General features: G+C 45.6%; 1 protein-coding gene across 5 annotated transcripts in view; it reads right to left on the bottom strand.

Annotated features, from left to right (window-relative positions):
- Positions 1–20,250: 20,250 nt before the first annotated feature.
- The window catches only part of LOC147119939 (ecto-ADP-ribosyltransferase 5-like), a 33,898-nt gene continuing 30,194 nt past the window's right edge, over positions 20,251–23,954 (bottom strand). For all 5 annotated transcript variants that reach the window (XM_085985380.1, XM_085985381.1, XM_085985379.1 and 2 more), the window contains one exon: positions 20,251–23,900. In XM_085985380.1, the coding sequence (XP_085841506.1) occupies positions 22,972–23,900 (929 nt within the window). In that variant the 3' untranslated portion in view covers positions 20,251–22,971. The remainder of the gene's footprint in view (positions 23,901–23,954) is intronic.

The following is a 23,954-nucleotide window of genomic DNA, read 5'->3' as shown; positions in this document are numbered from 1 at the left end:
CTCTGGGGAGTGCAGCCAGAGCCAAGTCCACAGCACCATGGAAGGCTCAGCTGCACAGGCGGTGGGGGGGCGAAGAGGAGTGGGAGAGCAATAGTGATGGGGGATTCGATAGTTAGGGGAGCAGACAGGCGTTTCTGCGGCCGCAGATGTGACTCCAGGTTGGTATGTTGCCTCCCTGGTTCCAGGGTCTAGGATGTCACTGAATGGCTTCAGGGCATTCTGAGGGGGTAGGGTGAACAGCCAGAGGTCGTGGTCCATATCGGTACCAACGACATAGGTAGGAAGAGGGATGAGGTCCTGCAGGCATAGTTTAGGGAGCTAGGAAAGAGGTTAAAAAGCAGGACCTCAAAGGTAGTAATCTCCAGATTACTACCAGTGCCATGTGCTAGTGAGTTCAGAAATAGGAAGATAGAGCATGGCTGGCTGGAGAGTTGGTGTAAGAGGGAGGGCTTTAGACACCTGAGGAATTGGAACCATTTCTGGGGGAGTTGGGACCTCTACAAGCCAGACGGGTTGCACCTCACTGGGAGCGGGACCAATATCCTCATGGGAGGGTTTGCTAGTGCTGTTGGAGAGGGTTTAAACTAGCTTGGCAGGGGGGTGGGAACCTAAGTATAGAGTCAATAGGGAGGGAAGAAAAACTGGAATTGGAAAACAAAAAAGTAGAAAGTAAATTGGAAGGACAGAGGAATCAAGGGCTAGATAGTAGTCAACAAGGAGGTTTGCCTGTACTAATTGGTATATACTTCAATACAAGGAGTATAGCGAACAAGGCAGATGAGCTGAGGGCACAGGTAGATACTTGGGACTATGATATTATAGCTATTACAGAGACGTGGCTGAAAGAGGGGCAGGTATGGCAGCTCAACATTCCTGGTTACAGGATTTTCAGATGGGATAGAGAGGGAGGTAAAAAGGGAGGGGGGGTCACGGTATTGGTTAAAGAAACTATTACAGCTGTGAGGAGGGATGATATGTTGGAGGGATCATCAAACGAGGCCATATGGGTCGAATTGAAAAACAAAAAAGGGGCGATCACACTGCTGGGAGTGTACTGCAGACCCCCAAACAGTGAGAGGGAGATAGAAGAACAAATATGTAGACACATTTCTGAGAAATGCAAAAACTATAGGACAGTAACAGTAGGGGATTACAACTACCGCAATAGTAACTGGGATAAAATTAGTGTGAAGGATATAGAAGGTGCGGTATTCCTAAAATGCATCCAGGAGAACTTTTTTAGCCAGTATGTAGCAAGCCCAACAAGAGAGGGGTTGGTTCTGGACTTAAGTTTTAGGGAATGAAGCTGGACAGGTAGAAGGCGTATCAGTGGGGGAGCATTTTGGTGCTAGTGACCATAATTCTGTTAGATTTAAGGTAGTTATGGAAAAGGACAAGGTTAGACCACGAATAAAAATTCTAAATTGGGGAAAAGCAAATTTTGTTAAGCTCAGAGGGGATTTAGCCATAGTGGACTGGAAACAGCTACTTGAAGGTAAATCAGTGTCAGAGCAGTGCGAGGCATTCAAGGAGGAGATCCGGAGGGTTCAGACCAAATATGTGCCCTTAAAGAAAAAAGGTGGGACTAACAAATCTAGAGCCCCCTGGATGTCTAGAGACATACAGGGTAGGATAAAGAAAAAAAGGGAGGCGTATGACAGATACCGAGGACTAAATACTCCAGAATCTTTAGAGGAGTACAGAAAGTGCAAGGGGTGCAATTAAAAAGGATATTAGGAAAGCAAAGAGAGAGCATGAAAAATTCTTGGCAAGTAAAATCAAGGCAAACCCAAAGATGTTTTATAAATATATTAAGTGTAAGAGGATAACTAAAGAAAGGGTAGGGCCTATTAGAGATCATGAGGGTAATCTGTGTGTGGAGGCGGGAGACGTCGGTAGGGTTCTTAATGAATACTTTGCGTCTGTTTTCACAAAGGAGAGGGGCGAAGCAGACATTGCTGTCAGGGGGGAGGAGTGCGAAATATTAGATGAAATAAACATAGTGAGAGAGGACATATTAAGGGGTTTAGCAGCTTTAAAAGTGAATAAATCCCCAGGCCCGGATGAAATGTATCCCAGGCTGTTAAGCGAAGCAAAAGAGGAAATAGCAGAGGCCCTGACCATCATTTTTCAATCCTCTCTGGCTTCAGGTGTGGTGCCGGAGGACTGGAGGACTGCTAATGTGGTACCCTTATTTAAAAAGGGAGAAAAGGATAGACCGAGTAATTACAGGCCAGTCAACCTAACCTCGGTGGTGGGAAAATTACTGGAAAGAATTCTGAAGGACAAGATAAATCTTAATTTAGAAAGACACGGATTAATCAAGGATAGTCAGCGTGGATTTGTTAAGGGAAGGTCGTGTCTGACAAACTTGATTGAATTTTTTGAGGAGGTAACAAGGAGGGTAGATGAGGATAGTGCATTTGATGTAGTTTATATGGACTTTAGCAAGGCTTTTGATAAGGTTCCACATGGCAGACTGGTCACGAAGTTAAAAGCCCATGGGATCCAGGGCAAAGTGTCAAGTTGGATTCAAAACTGGCTCGGAGACAGGAAGCAGAGGGTAATGGTTGATGGGTGATTTTGTGACTGGAAAGCTGTTTCCAATGGGGTTCCGCAGGGCTCAGTACTAGGTTCCTTGCTTTTGTGGTATATATCAATGATCTTGATGTGAATATAGGGGGTATGATTAAGAAGTTTGCAGATGATACTAAAATCGGCTGTGTGGTTGATACTGAAGAAGGAAGCTGCAGACTGCAGGAAGATATCAATAAATTGGTCAGGTGGGCAGAACAGTGGTAAATGGAATTCAATCCGGAGAAGTGTGAGGTAATGCATTTGGGGAGGGCTAACAAGGAAAGGGAATACACATTAAATGGTAGGACACTGAGTAGTGTAGCGGAACAGAGGGACCTTGGAGTGCATGTCCACAGATCCCTGAAGGTAGCAGGCCAAGTAGATAAGGTGGTTAAGAAGGCATACGGAATGCTTGCCTTTATTAGCCCTGGCATAGAATACAAGAGCGGGGGGGTTATACTTCACCTGTATAAAACACTAGTTAGGTCTCAGCTAGAGTACTGCATGCAGTTCTGGTCACCACATTACAGGAAAGATGTCATTGCACTAGAGAGGGTACAGAGGAGATTTACAAGGATGTTACCGGGAGTAGAGAATCTTAGCTATGAGGAAAGATTGGATAGGCTGGGTCTGTTTTCCTTGGAACAGAGGAGGCTGAGGGGAGACCTTATTGAGGTGTATAAAATTATGAGGGGTATAGATATATATATATGTTGGGAGGACTCGTAAAAATCAACATTTCATTGTGCAGTGCACACGTCTGCTGCATATATGACAAATAAAATTGAATTGAATTGATAAAGTGGATAGAAAGGATCGATTTCCCTTAGCAGAGAGGTCAAAAACCAGGGGACACCGATTTAAAGTAATTGGGGGAAGGTTTAGAGGGGATTTGAGGGGAAATTTCTTCACCCAGAGGGTTGTGGGGGTCTGGAACTCACTGCCTGAAAGGGTGGTAGAGGCAGGAAGCCTAACCACATTTAAAAAGTACTTGGGGGATGTGGACTTGGGGTTCTCTAACCTGCAGGGCTACGGACCAAGAGCTGGGAAGTGGGATTAGGCTGGATAGCTCTTTGTTGGCTGGCGCGGACACGATGGACCGAAATGGCCTCCTTCCGTGCTGTAACTTTCTATGATTCTATGATTCTCAGCGTATACCAGCAAATAGGGCCAGGGTAGGAAAAAATGTTAAAAAGACAAAATTAAAGGCTCTTTATCTGAATGCATGCAGCATTTGTAACAAGATAGATGAATTGACGACACAAATAGAAATAAATGGGTATGATCTAATAGCCATTACAGAGACGTGGTTGCAAGGTGACCAATGATGGGAACTGAATATTCAGGGGTATTTGGCATTTTGGAAGGATAGGCAGAAAAGAAAAGGAGGTGGGGCAGCCCTGTTAATAAAGGATGAGATCAGTGCAGTAGTGAGAAATGATCTTGGCTCGGCAGATCAAAATGTAGAATCAGTTTGGGTGGAGATAAGAAATAGTAAGAGAAAGAAGTCACTGGTGGAGTAGTCTATAGACCCCCTAACAGTAGCTGCACTGTGGGACAGGGTATATATCAAGAAATAATGGGGGCTTATAAGAAAGGACTGCAATAATCATGGCCGATTTTAATCTTCATATTGATTGGACAAATCAAATTGGCAATGGTAGCCTTGAGGATGAGTTCATAGAGTGTACTCAGGATGGTTTGTTAGAACAATACATTGTGGAACCAACCAGGGAACAGACTATTTTAGGTCTGGTAATGTGTAATGAGACAGGGTTAATTAATGATCTCATAGTAAAGGGTCCTCTGGGGAAGAGTGATCATAACATGCTGGAATTTCACATTCAGTTTGAGCGTGAGAAACTTGGGTCTGAAATTAGTGTCTTAAACTTAAATAAAGGCAATTACAAATTTATGAAGACAGTGTTGGCTAAAGTGGACTGGGAGAATATATTAAATGGTAAGATGGTAGATAAGCGGTGGCAGACATTTAAGGAGATATTTCATAACTCTCAACAAAGATATATTCCAGTAAGAAAGAAAGACTCTATGAGAAGGATGAACTATCCATGGCTAACTAAGGAAGTTAAGGATGGTATCAAATTGAAAGAAAAGGTATACAATGTTGTGAAGATTAGTGGTAGGCCAGAAGATTGGGAAATTTTTAGAAACCAGCAAATGATGACTAAAAAAATTGTAAAGAGGGAGAAATTAGATTATGAGAGTAAACTAGCAAGAAATGTAAAAACAGGCAGCAAGGGCTTCTACAAGTATATAAAAAGGAAGAGAACATTGGTCCCTTAGAGGATGAGACTGGTGAATTAATAATGGGAAACAAGGAAATGGTAGAGACTTTGAAATAATATTTTGTATCTGTCTTCATGGTAGAAGACACTAAAAACATCCCAATAATAGTAGATAATCAAGGGGCAAAAGGGAGGGAGGAACTTAAAACAATTACTTTTTTTAAATTCGCTTATGGGATCTGGGTGCCGCTGACGAGGCCAGCATTTATTGCCCATCCCTAGTTGCCCTTGAGAAGGTGCTGGTGAGCCGCCTTCTTGAACCTCTGCAGTCCATGTCGTGAAGGTACTCTCACAGTGCTGTTAGGTAGGGAGTTCCAGGATTTGGACCCAGCAACGATGAAGGATCGGCAATATACTTCTAAGTCAGGATGGCGTGTAACTTGGAGGGGAACTTGGAGGAGGTGGTTTTCCCATGCGTCTGCTGCCCTTGTCCTTCTAGGTGGAAGAGGTCACAGGTTTGGCAGGTGCTGCCGAAGAAGCCTTGGTGAGTTGCCGCAGTGCATCTTGTAGATGGTACACACTGCAGCCACGGTATGCCGGTGGTGGAGGGAGTGAATGTTTAAGATCGTGGATGGGGTGCCAATCAAACGGCCTGCTTTGTCCTGGATGGTGTCGAGCTTCTTGAGTGTTGTTGCAGCTGCACTCATCCAGGCAAGTGGAGAGTATTCCATCACATTCCTTACTTGTGCCTTGTAGATGGTGGAAAGGCTTTGGGGAGTCAGGAGGTGAGACACTCACCGCAGAATACCTAGCCTCTGATCTGCTCTTGTTGCCACAGTATTTATGTGGCTGGTCCAGTTAAGTTTCTGATCAATGGTGACCCCCAGTATGTTGATGGTGGGGGATTCGGCGATGGTAATGTTGTTGAATGTCAAGGGGAGGTGGTTAGACTCTCGCTTGTTGGAGATAATCATTGCCTGGCACTTTTGTGGTGCGAATGTTACCTGCCACTTATCAGCCCAAGCCTGAATGTCGTCCAGGTCTTGTTGCTTGTGGGCATGGACTGGTTCATTATCTGAGGACTTGCGAATGGCGCTTAACACTGTGCAGTCATCAGCGAACATCCCCATTTCTGACTTTATGTTGAAGGGAAGGTCATTGATGAAGCAGCTGAAGATGGTTGGGCGTAAGGCACTGCCCTGAGGAACTCCTGCAGCAATGTCCTTGGGCTGTGATGATTGACCTTTAGTCACCACAACCATCTTCCTTTGTGCTAGGTATGACTCCAGCCAGTGGAGCGTTTTCCCCCTGATTCCCATTGACTTCAATTTTACTAGGGCTCCTTGATGCCACACTCAGTCAAATGCTGCCTTGATGACAAGGGCAGTCACTCTCACCTCACCTCTGGAATTCAGCTCCTTTGTCCATGTTTGGACCAAGGCTGTAATGAGGTCGGGAGCCGAGTGGTCTTGGCGGAACCCAAACTGGGCATCAGTGAGCAGGTTATTGGTGAGTAAGTGCCACTTGATAGCACTTTCGATGACACCTTCCATCACTTTGCTGATGATTGAGCGTAGACTGATGGGGCGGTAATTGGCCGGGTTGGATTTTCCTGCTTTTTATAGACAGGACATACCTGGGCAGATTTCCACATTGTCAGATAGATGCCAGTGTTGTGGCTGTACTGGAACAGCTTGGCTAGAGGCACAGCTAGTTCTGGAGCACAAGTCTTCAGCACACTAGCCGGGATGTTATCGGGGCCCATAGCCTTTGCTGCATCCAGTGCGCTCAGCCGTTTCTTGATATCACGTGGAGTGAATTGAATCTAGCACTAGAGAAAAAGTACTAGGCAAACTAATGGGACTAAAGGCTGACGAGTCCCCTGGACCAGTTGGCCTGCATCCTAGGGTCTTAAAAGAGGTGGCTGCAGAGATAGTGGATGCATTGGTTGTGATCTTCCAAAATTCCCTAGATTCTGGAAAGGTACCAGCAGATTGGAAAACTGCAAATGTAATGCCCCTATTCAAGAAAGAAGGGAGACAGAAAGCAGGAAACTATAGGCCGGTTAGCCTAACATCTGTCATTGGGAAAATGCTGGAATCCATTATTAAGGAAGTAGTAGCAGGACATTTAGAAAATTATAATACAATCAAGCAGAGTCAATTATGAAAGGGAAATCGTGTTTGACAAATTTATTAGATTTCTTTGAGGATGTAATGAGCAGGGTGGATCAAGGGGAACCAGTAGATGTAGTGTATTTGGATTTCCAAATGGCATTTGATAAGGTGCCATATAAAAGGTTACTGCACAAGATAAGAGCTCACGGTGTTGGGGGTAATATATTAGCATGGATAGAGGATTGGCTAAATAACAGAAAACAGAGAGTCGGGATAAATGGGTCATTTTCAGGTTGGCAAACTGTAACTAGTGGGGTGCCACAGGGATCAATGCTGGGGCCTCAACTATTTTCAATCTATATTAATGACTTGGATGAAGTGACCGAGTGTACTGTTGTGAAGGAATAGCCATGATTCAGAGAAATACACGATACTATGAAGAGATTTCTAATATTATTAATAAGAGACATACTGGGTTTAAAAGACACAAGTCTCAGCAGACAGGCTGTAAACAGAAATACAGGCTTCTGAGAAAAGATCAGTTGATAACAAAGCTGTAAACAAGCTTTGAAATGGGAATTAGTTAAATATTCTAAAACAATGAAAGATTGAAGCAAACCATTGGTGGTTCCGAGAGGTCTACGGTTTGCAATGAACACAATGGGAAGACCCAATTTAAGTGTGAAAAACCAACACGATTGAAACAGAAATACAAACATTAAAAGAGGCATGTGCCTTTGAAAACATGACATCAAGTAAAGAAACCTGCTGGTCAAATAGTTTTATGTTAAACTTGGATGACAGGAAACACGATTAAATATGCAACCAATTGAGATAGCTAGAAAACAAGCAAACACACAGTTAAAGTGGTTTTGATTTACATATAATAAAAACCATACCAACAAGACTTTGAAGATATAACTTCAATAGATGACACCAAGCAATTGCATTGTGTTTGTATTAAACTTGAAGCAGGACGGAGTCAAAATGTCTGCTAAAAAGCAGTTAAGCCAATATTAAGAATCTTCGATAAGAAAGGCATCAAACAAAAACCATAGTTGTCATTGTTTTTATGATAGTTTTTGGAACACCTAAAAGTAGAGAAATAATTATGCATGCAATAGTTGAATTGATAGTAACATAGGAAGCATTCAAACAGAGGGATCAATAAATACAATTAGCTGACATCAGCAGAGAACATCAAAGAAGAGACCAATGCCAAAAGGGTATAAAAATGAGACCTTTTTATCAGAAAGTGAGAATTCGCTGAACGGGCAGGGTGATTCTCAACTTTCCAGAGGCATCTCTGTAAGTTTTTAACTATGAGTGTCGGGGTATATCAAAGTGATTGATTTTTGGTGGAGCTTCTGGATTTAGAAATAAGAAATAAGAAATGTTCTGGATTTAGAAATAAGTAAGAAATAAGAAATATAAAGAAGTAAAGATTTGAGAATAAGGATCTCTGAGAAATAAGAAATGTAAGCTAATTGTACTTTGAATTGTTAATGTTGCGACTGATTCAACAGATGTTAACTGAATGCCGGCTCTTAAATAAAACTATATATTTTTAGAATTGCCTCAAAGAGTGAATCTGTATAGACTCGCGAGCCCACAATCTCTGTACACTCTTTTGTAAGGAGTTGCAGAAATCTGGGGGATATTCCGGACCCTTATAATATCCGGAAGGTTACAGTCTAGTTCAAGTACTATCCGGAGGACGGTAACATCTTTAGTCATCCCTTTCCTTTAGAGAGAGATAGCCTGAACCTTTAGACCCATTTAAGCGTCTTATAGAATTCAGCTATCTCTAACTTAAGTTGAGAGTGAACGTCTGGGGAATATGCCTGATCTGGGATGGCCCAAAAGGGCTAGGACTGTAATTAACCCTTCACTGTAGCCAAATTTGCTGATGATACAAAGATAGGTGGGAAAGCAAGTTGTGAGTAGGACACAAAGAGTCTGCAACAGGATATAGACAGGCTAAGTGAGTGGGCAAAAATTTGGCAGATTGAGTATAATGTAGGAAAATGTGAGGTTATCCACTTTGGTAGGAAGAATAGAAAAGCAAAATATTATTTAAATAGAGCGAGGCTACAGAATGTTGTGGTATAGAAGGATCTGGGTGTCCTCATACATGAAACATATAAAATTAGCATGCAGATACAGCAGGTAATTAGGAAGGCAAATGGAATATTGGACTTTATTGCTAAGGGAATGGAATATAAAAGTAGGGAAGTCTTGCTACAACTGTACAGGGCGTTGGTGAGACCACACCTGGAGTACTGCATACAGTTTTAGTCACCTTATTTAAGGAAAGATATACTTGCATTGGAGGGTGTTCCGCGAAGGTTCACTAGGTTGATTCCTGGGATGAAAGGGTTGTCTTATGTGGAAAGGTTGAGCAGGTTGGGCCTATACTCATTGGAGTTTAGAAGAATGAGAGGTGATCTTTGTAGTGTTCGAGGATCAATAATACTCAGACTGCAGGAGAACAATAAAACAGGTATTTACTGAACAGAGAGTAATTCAAGACTGAAGTACAGAAGCCTGCTATGGCTTTATATACAGGGGTGGTCACTGCCGGTACTGCAGTATAGAATCAGTTCTTCTCTTAAAGGTACATACACAACAATTCCTCCCCTTTTAGATAAACAGTACATAACATTCATTTAACAACTAAATAATAACTAATTACAATTACAATTTTCTCTGTACTATATACATCAACTGAAATAATCATTTATAAGTTCAGTCTTTGAGGAGGCTTCCTGATCCTGACTGGATAACGCCTTTCTCGAGTATCCTGTTCTTGCGGCGGAGTTGATTCTGGCTCATTGCCATTGGTTGGTTCGTCAGCTTCCAATACCACTGCTTCTGAGGTAGACGCAATCTGTACTTTGGGTTGATTACCAGGTGCACCTGCTCGTGGTATGGGTTTGGCTTGTTCCTGTGACGCTAGAATCTGGTCAGCATGGCATCTCACGATGCTCTCTCCAACGTCCACTGTGTACATTAGTGGTCCCTGCTGTGTGCATATCGTTCCTGGCTGCCATTTTTCTGTTCAGTAGTCGCGGGCCAAGACTGGTTGCCCTATTTTGAAGCTCATGGTTGGCTTCTCATTTATGTGCTGGAATTGCTTATCCTCAACATCTCGTCTTATGTTTGGTTTGAGCAAATCCAGGCGACATCTTAGCCTTCGGTTGAAGAACATTATGGCTGGAGTTTGGTTGGTGACTGCATGTGTCGCATTCTGGTAAGCAAACAAGAAATTATCCACCTTGCGTTGTGGTATGTCGTCATTATGCATTGCCTTTATTGCCTTTTTAAAGGTCTGAACAAACCTCTCAGCCAATCCATTTGTGGCTGGATGATATGGGGCAGATGTGTAATGTTTCACCCCATTATTCCTCAGAAACCTCCGGAAATCCTCGGACACAAACTGTGGCCCATTGTCGGAGCAAATCTGTTCTGGCAAGCCATTCCTGGCGAAGATGGTCCGTAGGACTGCAATAGTTTTCTCCGTGGTGGTGGAGGACATTTTGATGACCTCTGGCCATTTTGAATGGGCGTCCACAGCGATTAGGAACATTGAGTCCATAAATGGACCAGCAAAATCAATGTGTACCCGTTGCCATGGAGATGAGGGCCACTCCCATGGATGTAGCGGGGCCTGTGGTGGAGCGTTTTGGACCTTCTGGCATCCTGTGCATCTTTTGGTCATATCCTCGATTTCTTTATCGATTCCCGGCCACCACACAAACGCCCTGGCTAGGCTCTTCATTTTTACCCCTCCCAGATGACCCTCATGAAGCTCATTGAGCACTCTATCTCTCAACTTGGGTGGAATTACCACTCGGGATCCACACATCAAGGTCCCCCGGCACACTGACAGCTGTTCGCTCCTTGGCGAGAATGCTGGCAACAGTGAGTCGCCATGTGCTGGCCATCCCTTCACCGTCAAATCATAGACCCGAGAGAGTGTCGGGTCATTTCGGGTATCCTTCTCTATACTTGAGTTTGTAACAGGTAGACATTCGACTATGGTCGCATGGAATATCTCAACAGGGTCCACTGCAGGTGCTTCCTCTACCGTAGGCAATGGTAGGCGTGACAGCCCATCAGCCTTTCCATGCTGTTTCGTACCCTTGTACTCTATGTCGTACTGATGTGCCCCTAGAAAAAGTGACCATCTTTGCAGCCGTTGCGCCGTCATCACCGGAACGCCCTTCTTTGGGTTAAAAATGGAGACCAGGGGCTGATGATCAGTCAGTAGGGTGAATTTCTGCCCGTGCAGATAGTGATTGAACTTCTTCACCCCCCACACCAGGCTGAGGGCCTCCCTGTCAATCTGGGCGTAGTTACGCTCGGCTGAGGTTAACGAGCGTGACGCAAAGGCTATTGGCCTCTCTGAACCGTCATGGAATTTGTGTGACAGCACCGCTCCGATGCCATAGGGAGACGCATCACATGCTAACCGAATCGGTAGTGTTGGATTGTAGTGGGCCAATACTTCTTTTGAAGTGATTAGGCATTTACATTTCTGAAAGGCATGCTTACACTCATCACTCCATTTCCATGTTACTCCAGTTTGCAGTAGGGCGTTCAGTGGGTGCAGAATTGTAGATAAATTCGGCAAGGACTTATGGTAGTAGTTCACCAACCCGAGGAACGACCTCAGTTGCGACACATTTTCCGGTGCTGGAGCCTTGACTACAGCCTCAATCTTGTCCGGTGACTTATGCAACCCTTCCTCATCAATCACGTGGCCACAATACGAGATTTGTCTCCTGAAGAACTCGCATTTGGGGCGGTTGGCTCGTAGCCCATATTCCTGTAATCTCGTGAACACCTGCTCCAGGTTGGCAAGGTGTTCGCTGTCATTTTCGCCCGTAACCAGGATGTCGTCCAAATAACACTGGGTCCCCGGGATCCCTTGCAGGACTTGTTCCATCGCCCTCTGCCAAATAGCCGGGGCTGATGCTACCCCGAATACCAGTCGATTGTACTGGTAAAGGCCTTTGTGAGTGTTTATCGTGAGGTATTTCCTAGACGCTTCTTCCACCTCCATTTGTAGATACGCTTGGGCCAGATCAATCTTTGTAAAGCGTTTCCCTCCAGATAGAGAGGCAAAAATATCTTCTATCCGTGGAAGTGGATATTGTACTGTGTGCAGGACTGGGTTCACAGTTACCTTGAAATCCCCACCGATGCGAACCTTCTTCAGCTCCCAGGCGTGCTGCTCAATGATTTCTTCATTACAGGAACGATGGGTGTGGCCCACTCGCTGCAGTCCACCTTGGACAGCACACCCGAACGCTCCAGACTCTCCAGCTCTGCTTCAACGGCTGGGCGGATCGCGTAAGGTACCAAAATTTTGGGTTTGCGTTATCTTCGATTTTTATCATTGCCGTTACTCCTTTTAGAGTCCCAAGTCCTTGTTGGAACACCTCTTTCACGTCAGTTAGAATTTTTGACAGTCGTCCAGGTGTGACGTCATCATCCATTTTATCAGTCACAGTTAGCGCCTGAATGGAATGCCAATCCAATTGTATTTTTCGGATCCATTCACGTCCCAATAGTGGTGGTCCTCCATCCGGTAGTATATATAGATACAGCTTCTGTGTTTCCTTGCCGTTGTATTCAACTGGCACCCTTATTTTTCCTCTGGGGTAGACTTTTTGCCCCGTGTATGTCTTCAATACAATGGACGTGTCCTTCAAGGGTATGTGTGAGAATAGCCGCTCATAGTCTCGTCGATTCATGACAGTTAGGGCTGATCCTGTATCCAATTCCATCTTTACTTGGGACCCTGCTATCATGAGGGTGACCCAAATGGTTCGGTGATCCTCCTTTGCGATCACGTTGTGTAACTTTAGACAACTTAGTCTCCTGCTCCCGGAGTCATTATAACTCTCCTGATCTTCTGAACTACTGTCTGTCATTTTTTTTACTTTCTTGTACTTTTCCTTAGTAGTTTTTGTAGTGTTGGTTTTCTTTCCCGACCTGCAGACTCTTGCTATATGTCCCATTTTCCCGCATTGCCTGCATACTTTGTCCTTAAACCAGCAGTCCTTCTGATCATGGGTTGTTCTGCCGCAGCGATAGCACTTATCTGCTCCATACGCCATTTCGTTAGCGCTGTATTCTTGTGGTTTCTGTTGTATTTCCGCAGCTCCCCGTGCTGCTGCTTCGTAGGATACTGCCACGCTGAAAGCCTGTTCTAGCATCGGGTCCTTTTCCGAAAGTAGTCGTTTCTGGGTTCCTTCACTCTGGAGCCCGCAGACAAACTTATCCCGTAAGGTGTCTGCCAGTCCTGCTCCGAACTGGCAGTGCTTCGATAACTTGCGTAGTTCCGTAAGATAGTCAGCATTGTTCTCATCTTTGTGCTGGTTTCTTTTATGGAACTTGAATCTTCCTGCTATCAGCAGTGGTGTAGGGTTTAGGTGTTCCTGTAAGATATTAACAATCTCTTCAAAACTTTTCTCCATTGGTTTAGCTGGGGTAATTAAATTCCGCAATAGGCCGTACGTTCTCGCGCCCATCAAATTTAATAATACCGACGCCTTCTTTCCATCGGCCACCTCATTTGCCTTGCAGTACACTTCAATTCTTTCCACATACGTGGTCCAGTCTTCTACCTCGTTGTCGAAAGCAGTGATACTGCCACTCTTCAGCATCTTGAGTGATTTAAAATGGCGCCTCCCGCGCTTTTTCTTCTTCCCCAATGGAATAAAATGGCGCCTCCCGCGCTTTTCCTTCTTCCCCAATGGAATAAAATGGCACCTCCCGCGCTTTTCCTTCTTCTCGTTGCTGCCACGCTGCTCCTAGCGTTCTACAGGGTAATGGCGGCGACCCGCGGCTTCGGCGCATATCACTTTTCCTTCCCCGCGTTCTATCCTCTCCACGCTGCCCTGTTCTTGAGCACCGACCGTGCCCTGTGCGCTCCACCCTCTCTCTTCCTCCCGACGACGCTGCATGGCCCCTTTGCAGAGCCGCTCGGTCAAGCCCGAGCCCGCCGCAGTCCGGAAGGGTCAGCGCACTACCTGCTACCAGCACGACTTGCTGGAACACCTCGACTGGGGAGCCAGGCCCAGCTCTCCACAGCCTCCCCTGCAACTCTCCGATGGATCCCTGGACGGTTGCCCGCGGTCGATGCCCGCCATTCTGACTTCGACCTCCAAGAAGCTTCTCTTCAGGGAAAAGATCCCCGTGAGGTGATGCAGTACTGCAGGTGAGTTCAAACCTGCCCGTCGCCAGTGTAGTGTCCGAGGATCAATAATACTCAGACTGCAGGAGAACAATCAAACAGGTATTTACTGAACAGAGTGTAATTCAAGACTGAAGTACAGAAGCCTGCTATGGCTTTATATACAGGGGTGGTCACTGCCGGTACTGCAGTATAGAATCAGTTCTTCTCTTAAAGGTACATACACAACAATCTTATTGAAACATATAAGATTCTGAGGTGGCGTAACAGGGTAGATGCAGGGAGAATGTTTCCCCTCGTGGGGGAATCTAGAACTAGGGGACATAGTTTCAGAATAAGGGGTCACCCATTTAAGACGGAGATGAGGAGGAATTTCTTCTCTCACAGGGTCATGAATCTTTGGAATTCTCTACCCCAGAGAGCTGTGGAGGCTGGGTCAGTGAATATATTTAAGGCTGAGATAGACAGATATTTGAGCTACAGGGATGTCAAAGGTTATGGGAAACAGGCAGGAAAGTGGAGTTGAGACCAAGATCCGATCAGCCATTATATTATTGAATGGCGGAGCAGGTTCGAGGGGCCGAATGGCCTACTCCTGCTCCTATTCCTTATGTTTTTATGTTCTTATCTGGCCATTATCACATTGCTGTTTGTGGGCAAATTGGCTGCCTATTTTCCCGACATTACAATAAGGACTACACTTCAAAACGACTTAATTGGCTGTAAAGTGCTTTGGGATGTCCTGAGGTCGTGAAAGGAGCTGTATAAATACAAGTCTTTCTTTCCTTTTAAATGCCAAGTACAATATTAATTATACAGCACTATGCATTGTTAGCAATGAAAGTGCTGTGCAGTGTAATAATGACAGTGCTGGCTGACTTTTCCGTACATTGTTCGTAATCAATTTGACTGCATTATTAGTCACTTCTATGCTGTCCAATATATATAATGAGCACACGGTACAATATTAGGAATGACAATGCTATGCAATATCAGTAATGCCAGTCTTATTCAATATTCGTGACCACAGCATTCTGCCTATGGTTCTGCTTACAGCTCTGTCTGGGCTTCTAGCCATGCCTCTATCTAATGCTCTGTTTGAAACTCTGCATGTGACTCTGTCAATAACTCTGGCAATGCTTTGGCAAAGTAAAATAATTCAGGAAGACATAGACAGTGTTAGATCCGTGATTCTGAGAGTATGATGTTTTTCAATAACTACACGGATGCTGTAACTTAACAATCAACAGGTATTTACTGGAGTAGGGTAGTCTCAAGACTGGGGGTACAGAGGCATGCTCAAGGCTTATGTACAGGTGTGGTCACTGCCGGTACTACAGTATACAGGAGCTGTAAAAGTAGCTCTCTCTTAAAGGTACATACACTACAATTCCTCCCCTTTTAGATTAGCAGTACCCATAATATTCAAATAACAATTAACACTTTAACATGTACATTAAACAACAATAGTCCATTTATAGATTCAGTCTTTGGGGCGGCTTCCTGATCCTTTCGGGATAGCGCCTTTCCTGAGGTTCTTGTTCTTGGTGCGGAGGTGATTCTGGCCCCTTTTCGTCGGTTAGTTCATCGGTTTCCACTGCTACTGGTTCGGAGGTAGATGCTACCGGTATGTCAGGTTCATCCCCAGGTACGCGAGACATGCGGTTGACTCGTTCCTGTGACGCTAAGATCTGATCGACGTGGCGTCTCACAATGTTCTCCCCGACATCCACTGTGTACATTAATGGCCCCTGACTTGTGCATATCGTTCCGGGTTGCCATTTCTCTGTTCGGTAGTCACGGGCCAAGACTGGTTGTCCTATGTTGAAGCTCCTTGTCAGCTTCTCATTGATGTGCTGGAATTGTTTATCCTCAACATTTCTTCGCACATTTGGTCTAAGCAAGTCCAGACGAGATCTCAACCTTCGGTTAAAGAACATCATGGCCGGGGTCTGGTTGGTAACTGCATGTGTCACGTTTCGGTAGGATAATAAGAAATTGTCCACCTTATGCTGTAGTGGAATTTCATCGTCGCACATGGCCTTTACCGCCTTCTTAAAGGTTTGTACGAACCTCTCAGCCAATCCATTTGTGGCTGGATGATACGGGGCGGATGTGTAATGCCTTACCCCATTCCTTCTCATAAATTTTCGAAACTCTTCGGACACAAACTGTGGTCCATTATCAGAGCAAATCTGCTCTGGCAAGCCGTTCCTGGCAAATATGGTCCGTAGGACTGCGATCGTTTTCTCTGTAGTGGTTGAGGACATTTTTATCACCTCAGGCCATTTCGAATGAGCATCCACTGCTATTAAGAACATTGAGTCCATGAATGGACCAGCAAAATCAATATGCACCCGTTGCCATGGAGAGGCGGGCCACTCCCATGGGTGTAGAGGGGCATGTGGTGGTGCATTTTGGACCTTCTGGCATCCTGAGCAGCTCTTGGTTAGGTCTTCGATTTGTTGATCGATTCCCGGCCACCACACATAAGCCCTAGCAAGACTTTTCATTTTCACTCCCCCCAGATGACCTTCATGAAGCTCATTTAGCACTCTCTCCCTTAACTTGGGTGGAATCACCACTCTGGATCCACACATCACTGTCCCCTGGCATACTGACAGCTGTTCTCTTCTGGATGAGAATGCTGGCAACAGTGAGTCGCCATGTGTTGGCCATCCCCTCACCGTCAAATCATATACCCGAGACAGCGTCGGATCATTGCGGGTCTCCTTCTCTATATCCGCGTTCGTTACTGGCAATCGTTCAATTATTGACGAATAAAATATCTCGATAGGGTCCACTGCTGGTGCTTCCGCCACAGTAGGCAGTGGCAGGCGTGATAGCCCATCAGCGTTTCCATGCTGTTTCGTGCCTTTATATTCTATTTCATATTGATTCGTCCCTAGAAACAGGGACCATCTTTGTAACCGTTGTGCAGTCATCACTGGAACGCCCTTCTTAGGATTAAAGATGGAGACAAGTGGTTGGTGGTCAGTCAGCAAGGTGAACTTCTGCCCATGCAGATAGTGGTTGAATTTTTTTACTCCCCATACTAGGCTGAGGGCCTCCCTGTCAATCTGGGCGTAGTTGCGCTCGGCTGAGGTTAGTGACCGAGACGCAAAGGCTACTGGCCTCTCCAACCCGTCTGGGAATTTGTGCGACAGCACCGCTCCAATACCATAGGGTGATGCATCACATGCCAAACGAATTGGTAGTGCTGGGTTGAAATGGGCCAACACCTCTTTTGATGTGATCAATTCTTTGCACTTCTGGAAAACTCATCTACGTTCGTCATTCCACTTCCACGGTACCCCTGTTTGCAGTAGGGTGTTCAGTGGGTGTAATTACCAGCCCGAGGAACGACCTCAGTTGTGACACATTTTCCAGTGCTGGAGTCTTGACTACTGCCTCAATCTTTTCAGGGGGCTTATGTAACCCCTCTTCATCGATGACGTGGCCACAATATGAGATTTGCTTCTGGAAAAACTCGCACTTGTGGCGATTAGCTCGTAGCCCATATTCCTTTAATCTGGTGAGCACCTTCTCCAAGTTGGCGAGGTGATCACTGTCATTTTCGCCCGTGACCAGGATGTCGTCCAAATAACACTGGGTCCCTGGAATCCCTTGCAGGACTTGATCCATCGCCCTTTGCCAAATAGCCGGAGCCGATGCTACCCCGAACACCAGCCGGTTGTATTGATAGAGACCTTTATGAGTGTTGATCATGAGGTATTGTTTCAAGGCTTCTTCTACCTCCATTTGCAAGTACGCCTGGGCTAGATCAATTTTGGTGAAGCGTTTACCTCCAGATAGCGAGGTGAAAATATCCTCAATTCGTAGAAGCGGATATTGTACCGTGTGAAGGACTGGGTTCACTGTCACCTTAAAATCCCCACAGATGCAGACCTTCTTTGGTTCCCCAGGCGTATTACTCAATGACCTCTTCATTACAGGAACGATGGGTGTAGCCCACTCGCTCCAGTCTACTTTGGACAGTACTCCTGAACGTTCCAACCCTTCCAGCACTGCTTCAACGGCTGGTCGGATCGCATAAGGCACTGGTCTGGCCTTAAGAAACTTTGGGCTTGCATTTTCCTCTATTTTAATCGTTGCTGTTATGCCTTTTAGTGTTCCGAGTCCCTCCTGGAACACTTCTTTTGCGTCAGTTAGCATTTTTGACAGTCGTCCAGGTGTGACATCGTCATCCTTTTTGGCCTCAACCTTCAGTGCCTGTATGGAATACCAATCTAATTGTATCTTCCGGATCCATTCACGTCCTAGCAGTGGTGGTCCTCCATCTGGAAATACATATAAGTCCATTTTAGGTATTTCCTGGCCTTTGTATATCACTTTCACCCTTATTTTTCCCTTGAGGTAGACTTTTTGCCCCGTGTATGTCTTCAAGACAATCTCTGTAGCTTTCAAGGGTATATGTGAAAATAGCCGCTTGTAGTCCCTTTGGTTTATGACTGTTAGGGCCGATCCTGTGTCCAATTCCATTTTCACTTGGACTCTGTCTATCTTGAGTGTAACCCAGATAGTCTGGTGATCCTCCATTTTGGTTACCTTATGTAGTTTCAGACAACCCAGCTCCTTGCTTCCGGAGTCTGTGTCACTTTTCTGTTCGTCTGAACTACTGTCCATCACCTTGTGTACCTTTTTGTACTTCTCCTGTGGAGATTTCTTGCTGTTGGTTTTCTTCCCAGACCTGCAGACTCTTGCTATGTGTCCTGCTTTTCCACACTGTCTGCACACTTGGTCCTTGAACCAACAATCCTTCTGGTCGTGTGTTGTTCTGCCGCAGCGATAACACTTCCCTGTTCCATAGGACATTTCATTGGTGCCATATTCTTGCGGTCTCCATTGTATCTCTGCAGTGCCCCTTGCGGCTGCTTCGTGTGATACTGCCATACTGAAAGCCTTGTCCAGCGTAAGATCCTTTTCTGATAGAAGCCGTTTCTGGGTTCCTTCACTTTGAAGCCCACACACAAACTTGTCCCTTAACGTATCTGCTAGTCCCACTCCAAACTGGCAGTGTTTCGATAGCTTGCGCAGTTCCGTTAAGTACTCAGCATTGCTTTCGTCTTTGTGTTGGTTCCTTTTATGGAACTTAAATCATTCTGCTATCAGCAGTGGTGTGGGGTTTAAGTGGTCCTGTAGGATTTCTACTATGCTTTCGAAATTCTTATTCACAGGCTTCTCTGGGGTTTATAGGTTTCACAGTAACCCATAAGTTTTTGCACCCATGGAATTTAACAAAGCCAGTGCTTTCCTAGCATCTGGCACTTCATTCGCCCTGCAGTACACTTCAATACGTTCCACATATGTCGCCCAATCTTCGACTTCATTGTCGAACGTAGAGATACTGCCACTCTTCGGCATCCCTGGGTGTGATTTAACTGTCAAAAATGGCGTCTCCTGTGCTTTCCCTTCTTCTCCGCTGGCACAAAATGGCGTCTCCCGCGCTTTCCTTTCTTCCCGTGCTCGTCCTTCTTCTCCGCTGTGGCTTCTAAAAATGGCGTCTCCCGCGCTCTTCCTTCTTCTTCCCGCGGACACTGTTCAGCCCTTGAGCCCTGGCTGTGCTCTGCGCGTTTTGGGGTTTTTTTCTGTGCGCCTTTCCCGTTTCCGCCGCTCGGTCCTGAACCCTGCTGCTGCTTTACCCTCTCTCTCTCCGTTTTGTTTTTCCTCGACGCCGCTCGGTTTTCAACCCCCGGCTGTGCCCTGTGCACTTCACCCTCTATCTTACCCCATCGACGCTGCTCAGCTTTTTCTCTGCCGTCAGTCGGCTCCAGCCACCGCTGTCCGGGAAGGGTCTGCGCTGTACCTGTCGTCAGTCTGTTGCTGATTGTCGTGGCTGGGGAACCAAGCCCGGCTCTCCACAGCCTCCCCTGCGATGTTCACTCTCTGCCGGACGACTGGGCGGTTGCTCGTGGTCGACGCCCGTGCTTCTGGCCTCGACTTTCTTCCACCGCCCTCCCGGAGCGAATCCTTGAAGGGAAATACAGAGTTGCAGGTAGATTCGAATCGACACTCGTCGCCACTGTTAGATCCGTGATTCTGAGAGTATGATGTTTTTCAATAACTACACGGACGCTGTAACTTAACAATCAACAGGTATTTACTGGAGGAGGGTAGTCTCAAGACTGAGGGTACAGAGGCATGCTCAAGGCTTATATACAGGTGTGGTCACTGCCGGTACTACAGTATACAGGAGCTGTAAAAGTAGTTCTCTCTTAAAGGTACATACACTACAGACAGGTTATTGAAATTGGCAGATAGATGGCAGATGCAATTTAATGTAGATACATATGAGATAATACATTTTGAGAGAAAAAGCAATGACTAAGAGTATACACTTAATGGAAAGAAACTGAAGGGTGCTGATAATAAGAAAGATGCAGGGTTTCAAATACAAGTGTGAGAGCAGTTAAATAAAGCCATGAACCAGCCAATAGAATTAAGGGTTTTACAAATAGGGGTTAGAGGAAAAAAGTAAGGAAGCAATGATAAATGTATAGAAACCACTTGTTAGGCTGTAGCAGTCTACTATACTTTGTTTTGGGCACTAAAGCCATAAAAAGCATAGACTCACCAGGATGCTGCTAGGGATAGAAACTGTAGCTTTGAGGAGAGGTTTGAAATACTAGGACTATCTCCACTGCAGCAGGGCAGACAAACAGGGTTGAGGTTTTAAAATTACCAAGTGCTTTGATAGTGAAAGGCTAATACTTTTGGTTGGGCAGACAAAGGATCATCAATTTAAAATGATTACTAAGAGAATAAGATAAATGTCTTAATGCAGAGTATTTTTGGAGCATAAAATGCTTGCAGTATATAGTTGTGGCAGAGCCCATTAAATACTGACACAGAGGAAGATACACAGCTATGGAGAGAGCACAGAGGAATGGGATTATTTTGGATTGCTCTAGAAAAGACATGATGGGCTGTAAACCCATCCTCTGTGCTGCAAACTTCTACGGTCCTATGACCCTCTGTATGGCTCTGTCTGTGGGTCAGTTTCTGACCATCTCTATGGCTCTGTCTGTGGGTCAGTTTCTGACAATCTCTATGGCTCTGTCTGTGGGTCAGTTTCTGACCATCTCTATGGCTCTGTCTGTGTCTCTGACCATCTCTATGGCTCTCTCTGTGGGTCTGTCTATGGCTCTGCCTGTGAATCTGTCTATGGCTCTGCCTGTGGGTCTGTCTATGGCTCTGTCTGTGGGTCTGGCTATGGCTCTGCCTGTGAATCTGTCTATGGCTCTGCCTGTGGGTCTGTCTATGGCTCTGTCTGTGGGTCTGTCTATGGCTCTGCCTGTGAATCTGTCTATGGCTCTGCCTGTGGGTCTGTCTATGGCTCTGTCTGTGGGTCTGTCTATGGCTCTGTCTGTGGGTCTGTCTATGGCTCTGCCTGTGGGTCTGTCTATGGCTCTGCCTGTGGGTCTGTCTATGGCTCTGTCTGTGGGTCTGCCTATCGCTTTCCCTATAACTATGTCTGCGGCTGAGCCTATGGCTCTGTCTACTGCTCTGTCTATGGATTTCTCTACAAGACTCTCTGTGACTCTGGGTATGATTATCTCCATGGCTGTTCAATAGATTGACCCACGGTTATGCCTTTGGTTCTGTTTATAGCTCTCTCCGTGACTTTGTCCATTGATCTATCTACGATTTTATACATAGGTCAGCCTAAAGCTCTGTCTGTGAATATGTGTATGGTTCTGCCTCTATCTCTGTCCATGGCTCTGTCAATAGCTCCTTGGCTAGCTCTATCTATTTAGCACTACCTTCAGCTCAGTCTATGGCTCTGCCTTTAGCTCTAATTTACCGATATGTTCATAGCTCTGGTGTGGCTCTGTCTGGGCGAGCCATGGCTCTGTCTATAGCTATGTCTGGCTCTGACTGGGCGGTCCATGGCTCTGTCTATAGCTATGGTCTGGCTCTGTCTGGGCTGTCCACGGCTCTGTCTATAGCTATGTCTGGCTCTGTCTGGGCTGTCCATGGCTCTGTCTATAGCTCTGGTCTGGCTCTGTCTGGGCTGTCCATGGCTCTGTCTATAGCTATGTCTGGCTCTGTCTGGGCGGTCCATGGCTCTGTCTATAGCTATGTCTGGCTCTGTCTGGGCGGTCCATGGCTCTGTCTATAGCTCTGGTGTGGCTCTGTCTGGGCTGTCCATGGCTCTGTCTATAGCTATGTCTGGCTCTGTCTGGGCTGTCCATGGCTCTGTCTATAGCTCCGGTCTGGCTCTGTCTGGGCTGTCCATGGCTCTGTCTATTACTATGTCTCGCTCTGTCTGGGCTGTCTATGGCTCTGTCTATAACTATGTCTGGCTCTCTCTGGGCTGTCCATGGCTCTGTCTATAGCTATGGTGTGGCTCTGTCTGGGCTGTCCATGGCTCTGTCTATAGCTATGTCTGGGCTGTCCATGGCTCTGTCTATAGCTATGTTTGGCTCTGTCTGGGCTGTCCATGGCTCTGTCTATAGCTATGTCTGGCTCTGTCTGGGCTGTCCATGGCTTTTTCTATCATTTGTCTTTGTGTCTCAACCAACGTAATGATTATCGGCTTATTCAATATATTTTTACTCAAAGTCATAAATGGATCGGTTGCATCCTCTGTTCATTTTCAATGATATTTATCAGGACACTTTGCAATGAAAAGTGTCAGAATGGGTAGAATCCTAAATTGAACAAATCCAAAAACAGCCAATGGATGCCAAATTTACTCTGCCTAAGGTCGGGAAATAAGTGGAACCAAGAGGCATCATCTTGTCATGCGAGGGCAGCATCTCTAGTGTTGAAATACTGTAGATTCTGATCAACCGTGAACTTAGATGTATTTCTGTTTCTTCAGAAAGAAGACACAAGCAGCGAGCAGCAGAATTACCAAAATGGCCAGAATGGAGAACCACCATGGAGATACTGGCTCCAGCTTCCTCACCACCCGAAGATGTCCAGGACCATCCGACTGCAGCTTCACCTCAGTTTGTTTCCGCCCAATTGATGAAAGGACGATGTTGACACCTCGTACCCCAACATTGTCATCCCAATCGACTACCTTGGTAACATTAAACACCTCATGAGGTGGGATGAGCACTTCTTCTTCCTTACGAAAGAAGGAAAGGTTTTGGATGGCGACACCATGGGAGGTAGTGATGTTAAAGAGTGTGTTACTATCATTTTCCTCATCTGTGAATGCTGAGACTGACTGCATCGCGTTCAAAGATGTTGAAGCAAACTGCCCGAAGCGGACATTTGCTCCTTCGCTGACCAGAACCCTTCTATCCATTCCTCTGTAGACCTGTGTTCCTGCATCAGGACTCCAAGAGCTATTGTGTAATAGACTCAGAGCTACAGATAAAAGATAGTGCAGACTTTTGTAGTGGAAACATTCTGAATATATTTCATCATTTGCGCCATAGTTTCTAATAGCTTTATTGAAATATCTGTATAGAGGTGGGCGGTCTAAGGTGTAGCACAGAATTGCTATGACGTGCTCCTCCAATAGACCATCTGGGACCTTGACTTCCCACTTTCTCTGCTGCCATTCATGGTAGGCTCGGAGCCAAGCTTGGTTATAGTAAGTTGCGTTATTCTTGCGTTCCACTTCAACGTAGTCTACTGCTATCCTGTCAGATTCGGGGCTATGAGAGAAATAGTAATCGGCTGAGCTTATAGCCATATCCATTTGGATGTTGTCTGTTTTTTCTGAAACACGGCACAGGTGATGCTCTGAACTCTGCAAAAAGGCATTTGCCCCTTGGAAAAAAACAAAGCAGCAATCTGAGAATAAAATACAAATAGATCACAACA

The sequence above is a fragment of the Somniosus microcephalus genome, chromosome 4, assembly GCF_052327205.1.
Source record: "Somniosus microcephalus isolate GS21.2 chromosome 4, FLI_Smic_1.0, whole genome shotgun sequence".
NCBI lineage: Eukaryota > Metazoa > Chordata > Chondrichthyes > Squaliformes > Somniosidae > Somniosus > Somniosus microcephalus.
The sequence above is the reverse complement of the archived record's forward strand: the minus strand, read 5'-3'. Positions and strand labels throughout refer to the sequence as shown.